This window comes from Malurus melanocephalus, unplaced genomic scaffold (assembly GCF_030028575.1).
Source record: "Malurus melanocephalus ecotype Western Australia unplaced genomic scaffold, MMel_1.1 scaffold_106, whole genome shotgun sequence".
NCBI classification, from domain to species: domain Eukaryota; kingdom Metazoa; phylum Chordata; class Aves; order Passeriformes; family Maluridae; genus Malurus; species Malurus melanocephalus.
This window is the reverse complement of record NW_026623338.1, coordinates 1,064,565-1,077,228: the sequence shown is the minus strand read 5'-3', so window position 1 is coordinate 1,077,228 and position 12,664 is coordinate 1,064,565. Positions and strand designations below refer to the sequence as shown.

The 12,664-nt window shown below is 44.5% G+C and overlaps 1 protein-coding gene across 1 annotated transcript; it reads left to right on the top strand.

The window, feature by feature from the left end:
* The first annotated feature begins 3,540 nt into the window (after window positions 1-3,540).
* On the top strand, window positions 3,541-6,925 carry MYOD1 (myogenic differentiation 1). Its single transcript, XM_057369298.1, has 3 exons — window positions 3,541-4,095; window positions 5,536-5,614; window positions 6,146-6,925. Exons 1-3 carry the CDS (start codon window positions 3,541-3,543, stop codon window positions 6,394-6,396), a joined length of 885 nt encoding a protein of 294 aa, XP_057225281.1. The 3' UTR covers window positions 6,397-6,925.
* Window positions 6,926-12,664: the final 5,739 nt, after the last annotated feature.

Genomic DNA, 12,664 nt, shown 5'->3' with positions numbered 1-12,664 from the left:
CTGAGGAGGTTTTGTACAATGGAAGAGTATGCCACAGAGTGAAAATAAATGCCAGAAAACTGCATTAGTGTAAAAACACTGCACAATGAAACACTTTCAGTAAACCGATGTTTATACACACGTGCAGTTAAGTAGCAATTTCTGCAAAGGCCACCCACCTTCTGTTGGTGTTGTAATGTGGGACAATGCATATGCTTTCCCAATCTTTCTGTGAATCTGGTTCAACTCTGGGGTGGGGCGAATACAACTATTTTAAAACAACCCCTGTATTAATCTATCAAAATACTGCAATGTGCCACAGGAATGGCTCAAAGCACGTTTAGCAACATGCTGTATTTGCCTGTGTTGAGATTACTGCTCTCTAATACAGCAGGAGTTTAAAAGATAGTTCCATCTGGGCTAGATTCCATCACCCATCCCCATACTGAGCATACCTTATTCAACAATTAGTTCCACTGACTGCAACTCAACATGAAGAAGAGCAATGGAATCTGTCCCTCTCAGTATTAAAATACAGCCCAATAATTGTGAGCAGAGAAAAGCTACTAACTGAATTATAAACTAGTGCCATAGAAACTACTTCATGTAGTGCTGGTAATGTTTGACCTACTCATACAACAACCTGCTTTTAAAAGTTGAAGACCTTTTGAAACAGTTACAGCCTCCTCCATGGTTTCCAGCACTTAAACTTTTACCTTAMATTCCAACATAACGAAGAACCCAATTTTTTCAGAGTAAGACCTACTTGCTTCTTCTTTTTTCCATGAAATACTGCCATGTCTGTTTCTCAGACTTCTCATGCTCATCTCCTAACCAAATGAATCCACACGCTCAGAATTTAAGTCTTTCTCTCTCCCTTTTCCTTTGCCAGAACACATTTTGGGCCCACTGCCTGAAAAGACAATTCTGTCAATTTTAGATAAACTCACAATCAGCTGTTTTYCCAGTCTCTAGCCTCTGAAAAAGAAAAGATAAATCAATTACTGTAAATAATAAGCTTTTCTTATCCACATGCTGCTTCTGCTGAGACAACACATATGCTTGTGACTATGGTCTCAGATTAATTAACAATACCTGTCAGTTGTGTATGMGTCTGTCCATGCTTCTCAACACAGGAAGTACAATCTGCTTCTGCCTTCCCAGCTTCCTTTTCAATCACATCCTGAAAAAAAAAATAGATCAAGGATGATTGTAGAACAGGTAAAAGGGCAACAGCTCTTACAGAAACTTTGTAACTTTTCTTTCTCTGCTGAATGCTTGTTGATCCACACTCTCTGTACTTCCAAAGCGGTGCCTGAACAGTCCAAACACACACCTCTGAATAGCTACTGCAGCACCAGTAGCCTAAACACAGCATCCGAACCGGAMGTTAGGAGAGACCTAATCTTTACTGAAATTAGGAGTTAAAGCTACAGAGGCTTCCAAATGGGGTTTAACAATTAAAYCCTTGTAAATGCTTGCCATAAGTACTACCTATGCTTGCCTGCTCTCAAAGTGAGGAATGCCCTTCAAAGTCTCTGAGTGGAGATCATTCTGTCCTTCATCCTCTCCACTGTGGCCACACAAAACTGAGAAGAGCCACCTCAGGGTTTGTTCYTTTTGCAAGGACATTTTTTCAGGCCCCACTGTACAAGGCRATGTCTTTGTAGCCAAACCTATCTTTGGGAATTACACTGGAAARTGGGCATTAGTTCTGGCAGCAGCAGCAGGGAATCATAGAATCAMAGAATTGTTAGGGCTGGAAGRGACCTCTGGAAATCAGCATGTCCAAACTCAAAGGAAGGTGTCCTCAAGGGCACCTTCASCGGAAGATCACTGTGTGGATTTCACTGTCTGGTCACAGCCTTCTCCTGACCTTTTCACTTGGATGAATTCATGCACTTGAGCCCACACTCAAACTCCCTACAGTGCTTGTCCAAGCCCCACCATTTGTTACCACTTCGCTCAAGGTAACCCCTATGCACTCAAGTCACTGAGTGTCTTTTCCTGGGGTCACATATAAGCTACAAACACACGAAGATGAATAGGCTACAATACTGACTGAACGTTAGGTACAATGATCTTTTCCAAAAATTAAGCCAATGGCCTGGAGGGAATTTAAGTGTGTTGAGTGGGTCACACTGCCAGCACAAAGCCTTGGTATCCCATTTCACATGTTCAGTTATTACAGTATAAAACTCTTTCTCATTTATATTTATTTTATGCTATTGCGTACCTTGAACTATTTTGAGTACAAATTATTTTTACTTTGTTAGCTGTCAATAAAGATTTAAAACCAAATATCTTTATTCCTTCTGGTTCAAAGGACTTCTGTAAAAGTGAAATGTCTCCACTCTGCCTCTCAGAACAGCTGGGAGAAACATTTCCAAATGTGCAGGGGTGGTCAGTAGCTAACCTCCTTGGKACATATTGCTTTTCAGCATTGGGTGCAGTGAAAGAATGAGTTTGTATAGAGTCCAAAACATAGTTTTATCTTTAAATAAAACTTCCGTCTTTTTAGGGATACTGACAGAATATGACTTACAGTTCTTATCTCGGTCTGTATTCAAAGATATTTAGATAAGCAGAAAATGGGGACTGCAGACTAGGCATTTTTGCCAAAAAACGAATAATGTAACAACAAAAGAAGCCACCATAATGACAACCCTTCTGAGAAGTCCTAGGCACCGGGGATTGATCACTTATGGGTGTTTTTTACCTTTTCGGATTCTGTYAGCCTCTTGTCCCATCCAATGCAGAGCACGGCATTGTCTCATCCCTCGRGGACAGACCCACACCGCCCCCTGCAGGCGCTCCTGGCCCGCCGCTGCCCGTCTCCGCCGCTCCCCGCGGTGTCCCCGCTCCCCGCACCTCCCGGCTCTCCGCGGTGTCCCCACTCCTCGTCCTCTCCGCACCTCCCGGCTCTCCGCGGTGTCCCCTGGCGCCGCCCGCCCCACGAACGCCCCCGCAGGAATTACCCCTGTGGCCGCAGAGCCGCGGCCGCCGCGGAGAGACGCGTCCCGGGGCTGGGGGCTTTTTCGTTGCGAGGAACCAGCGGAGCCGCCGCCGGTGTGCGCCCCGCCGGCGTGTGCCGRTACAGCGGGGCGCACCGCTGTCCCCCCGGGCGAGCGGCCGGCGGCGCCGGCACCTTCGGGCATCGGGGCGACCGCTCTCCCTGGCGCGCCGGCAGGGCGGGCTGCTGAGCGAGGAAAAAGGAAAGGGGGGGAATGTAGCCCTGAGCACACGCGAGCGCCCTGGCTGCCGCTGCCCCTGCCCCGGCGGGACACTGCGCCCCCCCGCCGCCCCGGCCCCCGACCCGCCCGGCCGCGCCCCCCGACCCGCCCCGCCRCGACCCGCCGCGCCGGGGGGCTCAGCCATAAATACGGCCCCGAGTGGCGCTCCCGGACCGGCGCGGCTGGGGAGGGGTCGGGGCAGCAGCCAGCGCTGGTGGCCTCGCCTGAGAGAGGCTGCGAGGGTCTCGGCTCCGCGCACCCGCCCGGCCGCACGGCAGCCCGGTCCAAGGCTCCTCCGTTGTCCCTCGCTGTCCCCTCCGCCGCGCCCATGGACTTACTGGGCCCCATGGAGATGACGGAGGGCTCCCTCTGCTCCTTCACAGCCGCCGACGATTTCTACGATGACCCGTGCTTCAACACGTCGGACATGCACTTCTTCGAGGACCTGGACCCCCGGCTGGTGCACGTCGGGGGTCTGCTGAAGCCCGAGGAGCACCCGCACCACCACGGGCACCACCACGGGCACGAGGAGGAGCACGTCCGGGCGCCCAGCGGGCACCACCAGGCCGGCCGCTGCCTGCTCTGGGCCTGCAAGGCGTGCAAGAGGAAGACCACCAACGCCGACCGCCGTAAGGCCGCCACCATGAGGGAGCGCCGGCGGCTCAGCAAGGTCAACGAAGCCTTCGAGACCCTCAAGCGCTGCACCTCCACCAACCCCAACCAGCGCCTGCCCAAGGTAGAGATCCTGCGCAACGCCATCCGCTACATCGAGAGCCTGCAGGCCCTGCTGCGGGAGCAGGAGGACGCTTATTACCCGGTGTTGGAGCACTACAGCGGGGAATCGGACGCCTCCAGCCCCCGCTCCAACTGCTCCGACGGCATGGTGAGTGCCCCAGGGAGGACTCCTTGCCACCAAGGTGCCCTGGACGCTGTCGGTCCAAACCCGAGCAGGGCGAGTCGCCTCTTCCTGCCTTTCCTATAGCAGCTGCCTTCTGTACCTCCCCAGGCAGAAGACAAAATCCTTTCTCGTACTTGAGCTCCTGCAGCAAAGGGAGGTGGGGTCCCCTCTGGATCTCTGGGAAAGAAGAAGAATCTCTTAAACACTGTGTTCCCTGGGATGAAAAGTTAGGCAGGTCCCCCCATGTCCTGGAGGAGCCAGGGGAGAGCTGCTGGGGGAGGACTTTGGGATGTTGCCTAGGATGGGCACCTGGGATGGGTACCTGGGGGCACGGCCTATGCTCCCGTAGCTCCTGAGGCATCTCTGTTTCCGTTTTCTGCTGTATCATTACATTTGAATCCTCTAAGGACAGCAGAGAGGAAGGGCCCCCTAGAACATCGTAATTACACGGGAATTGGTAAGAGTTTGGGTTTTGTTTTCTGCCATTCCTTATAACAACAGGAGGAGGGTCTAAGCAACAAGAATTGTTTTTCTCGACCCTTAAGAAAAAGGTTCTCCATTTCTCTTCTCACTCACTTCATTCCCTCTGCAGATATTTACAAGTGATAGAAAGGAAAATCCAGGCTTTCAGTCCTGTTTGTACATTATGGGCATGGGAGAAGGGTGGGTACCAGAGAGGGTGTCTCACCCCCACATCTTTTGGCTGGGGCTGTAGGTTCAGCCTCTGACTCTGGGCTGGTGGACTGTGGTGACCAGAGTCAAGGACAGCTCTCTGGATGGCCATGAACAGCATGTTCAGACCAGAGAYTGCTTTTTGTGCTCTGGTGGGTTGAGTATCTGTGATTATAAGAGAGTTGACAGATTGGAGAGACTTACACAAATGATTCCTCTTCAAGATACAGCCTTTTTTAATAGAGGAATTTCACTGTGGATTAATGTAYTGGAAACAAATATATTAGTCAGTGTTCTGGAGCATTTTCTATATGAAATTGAAATGGGAAGAGAAACTGAAGGAAATACAAAGGGACAAAGGTAGACAGGCTGTTAAAGAGGAATTCATGATTAGAAAAATCTTCAAACACTAATTTAAAAAGCTGTCCTTCCCCTTTCMGTCTCCTTGTTGTAAACTAAAGATATAGGTCTGTATCTGATCAGAATGCTGGAAATTCTCATCTCCTCTGTAAAATTGCAGCATTCGATGCAATAGTGGTAACTTTCCCRTGGAACAGCTGTGCCACATAAAATATTCTGGGCTAGATCCCCTTCTAGCCAAATTATGTTCTTCTTCACTCAAAGAATCGACAACCTGATGGCATTTCAGCTAGGACTGGAATTGTGGGACAGACTAGAGACAAATASGAATTTAGATGGTTACTGGGATTTGGGTAAGAGCCCTGACCTCACTTGGATTTCTGTCCTTCCCAGATGGAGTACAGCGGGCCTCCTTGCAGCTCTCGCAGAAGGAACAGCTATGACAGCAGCTACTACACAGAGTCCCCAAATGGTGAGTACATGCCCTAACAGCAGTGTGAAACACTGAGACAGAGGCAGGCACTGCAGCACCTTCCCTGTGCACGCTCTGTGCCCCGCTGGGCTGAGAGAGGAGCCTGCCTTTCCAGCCAGCAAACCATTGCTGCTGGTAGAGATGGTGGATTTCCCCCAGGTGTATTTGCAAACACGGGGATGGTTAAAGCTGCATTTCCTATTTGATAAATAYAACATTTGGATAGCAGTATGTTCTCTGCCACTTATTTTCAGCAGTTAACCATATTTTACATGAAGACTCTTCATGAGTGATTTCAAATCTGCTCTTCCYTTTCTATAGACTCAGTGAAGCCTAGGATCCTCCCTGCCCCCAGAGCAGCACACTGTGGTTGGGCCTCTCTTCCATTTTGCAATTACAATCTGTTTTCTGATAATTTGTGTCCAATACCAACATTCATCCCCTCTGAGTCTTCACATGCTCACAAATGTCTACTGCCTATTGATGTTAAGTACCCACTGGATAATCTGAGCACCTTTTGATCTTTTTTAGATCCAAAGCATGGGAAGAGTTCTGTTGTTTCCAGTCTCGATTGCCTCTCAAGCATTGTAGAGAGGATTTCCACAGATAATTCCACATGCCCTGTACTGCCTCCAGTGGAAACTGTTGCTGAAGGGAGTCCCTGCTCCCCTCCAGAAGGAGTGAGTCTGAATGATAGTGGAGCCCAAATTCCTTCCCCCACCAACTGCACCCCACTTCCCCAGGATAMCAGCAGCAGCAACCCCATCTACCAAGTGCTATAAGGACCCCTCCAGCTGGACTGCACTGAAAACAACTTGCTTCGTTTGGCCACAATCAAGACCTGCTTTCTAAGGTTGATAAGACTTCTTAAGACTTGTTCCAGTTTTAAMGTATCACTGAAAATTCCTTCAAATATATAACTTTTCAAACCTATATCACTTCAAAATACACATAGTTATTTATTGGTTGCTAAACTGAAGTTATTTAATAAGTCTAGAGATAAAATTGTACTCCATGAAATGGCCAATGTTTAATCTGGGCTGTGGGGAATAGGAACCTTGAATGTGGAGGAAAATAGAAATCTACAGCAGTAATGGCATGATATTTCCTTCCTAGTACTCCTGTTCTGGCCAAAATAAGGTTGTGGACCATTTTTTATAAAACTTTTGTATAATTGTAAATAAGAGTTGCTTTGCGGAAAAAAAAAAGGGGAAAAAAAGAGCAAAATAAATAAATTTTTTAAAAAAAGAAACAAAAGCAAAACTTCAAACAAAAAGGGGACAAATTTTAAAGTATTTAATATTGCTTGGTTTGTTGTGTCAAATTTTAACTTTATATATTTATACTATGTGGTTGCCAAGAATGTTTTCAACAGTATTCTAAATAAAGACCCTTATTTATAAAATCTGTGGCATTATCTTGACTTTCATTAGGGCTTCTAGAATTACTAGTGCATTTAGGAGTGGTATTAGATCCCTGCCTTGGCAGGAAGATACAGGCTCTGATTCAGCAGAGAAATCAAGAACATRCTTCAGTTGCACTACTTTGCATAAATATGCTGTTGAAAAGGGCTCTACTTCATGTTGTGTCATGGTTATTGCTAAACCAAGACCTGAGCATCACAGGTCATTATTAAAGGGATCAGTAAATAAGCATGTTTCCCCTCCTGCTCCCAAAATTTACAATTACATTGTAAGACTTGATCTTACAAAGATGTGTTGAAACCAGGAATCACAAAAAATTAGACTCTCCAAATTCCARTGTAGCTACCCAAACCTAAAGTCATACAACAGTATCTCACAAGACCAGGCACTACATTTTTGGATAAATGTTCACATTRTTTTTTGAGTTCTATTTTTCAAGTGTTTGTACCATGTTTATGTATTCTCAGGTATTACAAGCTAATTGCAAAGGAGTTTTTGTCGTAAAGTTCAAGTTACAGATCACAGTTTTCCTCAAGTTCAAATTGGAATTTAGGCCAAAGATAGGCAGTTTTAATTTGGGTTTGAACTTTATGCATCTCTGGCAGCAGTGCTCCAGGGATTTACTTCTTGTTTAGAGCCTCTCTAAAAATAACCAGTGGGCTCTGTTTCATTCAGTATCTATGTGCAACCTTGAAAGCTGGCAGTGCAACTGAAAAATGTTAAGCCCTGAGCTGGTTGTCATTGGAAAGTAACCATCAGGGCATTTCTGTGCATCTGGACAAGAATAACCAGCAACTACAACCTGTTTCTTATCATATACCTATGATTTATGGATTTTGTATAAACATCACAGTAAAATAAAAGAAAAAACATTGAAAACAAATCTAGATATCATCATCATCCCTAAATACTTTGATGACAGATTAGTCATTGTATTCTCTGTTAGGTGACTGTTAGAGAGTTTGTGCAGCTCTTACCTCTTAAGCAGGAAAGAGAAAGAGGGAACAGCTAATTCCAGGGAATGTCTCGCACTCCTTTCATCATGTGTGGCCTTGAAGATCAATGTTTTGAGGAGCAAGCTGCCGTGTGTTGAGCAGAGCAATGCAGTTGTTTCTCCTTCTTCATGGGGCAGTCATGCTCCAAGCTTGCTGATTTATCTGAAGCCAGAGGGGCAGAGAAGGTAGCAGCCATGGGTATCCCTTTCTCACCCATGTGTTTGTGGTCATGGTGGATGATAAATCAGTGTCGAGGCACAGGACTGTTCTGTGAAGCAGGCCAGGCTCCCACAGTTTGGAGGGTACCCCAAGGCAGGACTGGCCACTCAGCATCTCATCCAAGTCTCACATCAATTTCCCTGTGGGAAGAAAACACTCCAGTCAATAAAGACTGAGCTTATCCCTTTCATTTTTTTCCATTAAAAATAAAAATAAAATTGCTTTGAGAAAGTGCTAATTCAGCACAAATCAGAAGGGTCTCTACTAAGGTCAGAAACATGGTCCAGGTTAGTTGAAAGCCTGTAGCCCAAACTTGCAAAAGCTAAGGAGAGACAGTTGCCTCACAAATCAGGATATCACACATCATCAATATAATTTTCATTGCCTTCAGCAAACACTCAWTCAAGCCCAAATGCAAACGATCCTAATAAAAAGCTTGGTGAAATACTACAGATGTTATAATCCCCATAAGTTGAGTCTGGTGAAAGTATCAATTTTACTGCCATTAAATGTCAACCRAAAAAGTATTTTGCTAGCTCAGGAAGGACAAAAGCTCTGGACACATTGGCAGCACACAGTTCATGCCTGCCTTGTTTGCACCCCACTTCTGAGGGACACAATGGGGTACCTGGCTGTTGGGCTGGCATGGCAGAGCGGGCACAGGACACTTGGGCTCAACAATGTACATGCAGTTCCATGTGAAGTCATGTATATTGCATTTCACTGATTTATTTTAACCACCCGAGTTTCCACATAGTGATGTTAATGTTACAACAGAGAACAGGCATTTAACACATCCCAAAATAGATGGATGGATGRTGAAGAAAAAATATTCCTAGGTTTCCTATGCAGAGTTCATCTTTCTCCCATTGATGTCAGTGAGAGAAGTTCACTGGAGTAAGGCCAAAGGGCGTCAGCACTGATAAATACATGTTTAGGTAACAGATATATTTATTTTTTTACTTAGATAAGGAAAGTTGTTCCCTGCACAATTTCTTCTGTTTCTAATTTCTTCTGTCTGTTTCTAAGGTAATAAACATATGTAAAACTAATTCCTGTGCGTCAAGAGGATAACATGTTACTGACAGAATTATATCCCAGTCTATGAGTAACTATTTTGAAGCTAGTAGTATTTGGATTCAGAGCTTTAGTCTAGCTCTCACAGAGCCAAGGATTATAGGCAAGAYAGATCCAATATTTACAAATTTTGGTTCTTAAATTGGGCTCTTGGAGATTAATTTAGGCATTTAGGGCTGATCCTACAAGACAAAGAGCAACCTTAGTCTACAGGAACACTCCAGCATGGGCTCCCAATATACATTGATAGTCTGAAAGTTTATATCACACAGGTTCCAGTTCAATATGATTTTTCCTAAGGAACACTGCCTCCAAAGGGAAARTCATCCAGATACAAATAATTAAAGGAAAGCATCTGTCTTTGAACGTAACAATAAGTGTGCATTTTAGAAATGTTTGATTCGATTTGGTAACTTAAGAAAGTGCTGCATGACAAACTCAGTATTACTGGTTTATCTCATTCAAACCATTGCTACTGTAAAAGTGAAGAGGAATAAATTTATACCTCACTTATTTATACTAAGTGCTCTGATTGTACATTTCATCAGGTCATTTGCAAGTATGAGRATGAAGAGGATCCTTTTCCTACTTTCAATATTTCACAACAAAGTGCAATGAAATTGCAGGGTTTTCAAATAACAATGTTAAACACCGCTTCCTACATTATCATTGAAACTGCTACAGAAGCATTTCACATACTGAACATTCAATTTTATGCAAAAGATATACCTACTACTCCTGGTATATTTTTCCCTTTAAAAMTATTTTATTATCTGTATCCAAATATATTAAAAAAATATTAAATTGGCAGTTGTTTCACACCAGATGCTGCTCTTCTAAAATGACTTGTCATTTTCAACACAAGGTAAAGACCTTACAAAACCCGCTTGAAAGTGGAAGGAAAAACAGTTTTAGTTTTACATCTTATATTTGGCAGAGATCTTTGAAAGGTTCACAGTGTGCAAAGGGCTAAAACTGCTGTCTTCAGAAGAACTTCATTCAAAACAGACAAGGAAACATTTGTACCTCATACCTCATTAATTTTAATGAGAATAAATTAATATTTCCTTTTCGTTTAAAAATTTCCTTGAAATCAGTAGGAATATTCCCAGCTTCAGTAAGAATATTTTCAGACTACTGCACATAATACTGTCTGGGATAGTGTTCACGTAGCAATGCAAAGCCAGGACAAACTCCCTGCTGTGACCCTTTGCTTGTGCTCTGGTCACTGACCCATTTCTGTCACGCTTTCAGAGGTCCCTGAGTACAACCCTCTGATCAAGCTGCCAGGCTTTAGTGCTCACCTGATCTTGAAAGTACAAACTAGAAACTRCCCCCATAACAGCGCTGAAAGCCTACAAGCGTTCCTAAATGAGTGGCTGACATGGAGCCKGTGATAGCAGGAGATGGCATGAAGGTCACTGCACATAACTCGCATGTGGCAATCTTGGCTTCGCAAGCAGTAGGCAAAAAGGTCTTCGTAGAGCCAGAGTGCAAATCTCTGACARCACGACCTAGAGATCATCTTGGGAGGCACATCCAAGTACCTCATTAAGCACTATTTACTATCAGCTCACCCTTGCTCAGTCTTTCAAATCACTTGTTTTCTAGTAAAACTGTTGAACAGCCATGACCTCCYCTCCTTGATGGATACAGCATGAATGCTTCTTAACAGGCTTCTTGCACAACTGGAAATGTCATTAAGTGGAGACCTTTCCACATTTGACATTTCAGGGCTATTGAGGGAGAGGATGGTACTCAGCATAAATACAGAAGAGCCTTCACGTAGTCCTTTCCCYGCCAAGACCCACCAGGAATTAGGAACATCTGATATAGAGCCACTTGGGCCAGTACAAGGAAACCAGAAATTTCCCTGTGGACCTAGGAATCTGCCTTCTGCATACACAGACACTTCTGAATAAATGCTTAACATTGTAAATTAATGATGAAAACTGACCTGTCCTGTAACCATGGGGAGATGGAAATCAGGGGTTTCCCAATATTGCAGTCAATATGGCACTGAACTCACATTTTCTTTCTACAGCATCAATAACTTTTATCATCTACAGACATCTTAGCAACATCAACAAGTGTGCTATTTTACATAATATTCAAYAACCTCACATTTATCAACAGGGAGGCAAACACTGTAACTATTTATAAAAAATACTAAAAATTCTAACACGCAATAACCCATTTAATCACATGATTGAGGGASGTTGTGATTTTGGTTAGGGTGTTGGGTTTTTTTGTTTGGAGTCAGATTCACTCAGAAGCCTGTGTCTCAGCACAGTTRCTTAGTGCTGCATGTCCACGGCAGAAAAAGGGGGTCTCCCAATCTCCAGTCCTCCCTAATCTACCTGAACTGACCTTGAGCCTTTTCTGGTCCAACAGCCACATCTGCTGGGAAAAATGTAAACTGCATGTCTTCCTGAAGTTGTTGCTTGGTGAATTGCATATTGTGTTTTATCAATCATATTTCCATTATCTAAGGTTTGTTGGTGCAGAAACAGCAAAAATATTCAGTCTTCACTGGCACCCCATACACCAGATACATCAGGAAAAATATACTGTAAAAACCAAACTCTTCCCTACCAAGAGCCTTCTACAGAAAMAGAAAGAAAAAATTGTAGGAACASTATAGTTGGTTGGGKTTTGGCTTTTTTATTGCTAGACAAATTTTGGGRCACTAGTCTATTTTCCTTTGTTTTAAGTGAAAAAGAAAGACAAAAGGAGGGAGAAAGGAGAAGATCTTTGAAAGCATAGTGTGGCCTGTGCTGTGAGCAGTGGTTTTGGGGGAACCACTCACCAGAAGGCTGCTCACCAGGAGGCGGGTGGGGAAGATACACAGAAACAGCAGATGACATCAGGACCACGATGTGATTGTCTGGTGACAAAATCCCTCAGTAGGGCACAAATCYTGGCCACCAGACTGAAAGAGATGATTTTCCCCTCTGCTCTGGTGAAATCCCATCCAGCTCTGGGTCCTCAATGTAGGAGGGATATTGACCTTTTGGAGCAAGTCCAGAGGAGGCCACCAAGATGAACAGAGGGATGGAGCACCTCTCCTGTGAGGAAAGGTTGAGAGAGTTGGGATTGTTCAGCCTGGAAAAGAGAAGGCTTCACGGTGACCTAACTGTGACCTTCTAGTAYCTGAAGGAAAAATACAAGAAAGATGAAGAGAGACAATTTAAAAGACCATGTAGGGATAGTACAGGGAGAATGGCTTCAAACCAAAAGAAAGTAGGTTTAGAGTAAGTATTAGGAAAAAATTCTTTACTGAGAAGAAAGTGATAAGGCACTGGAACAGGTTGTCCAGAGATGTTATGGGTGCC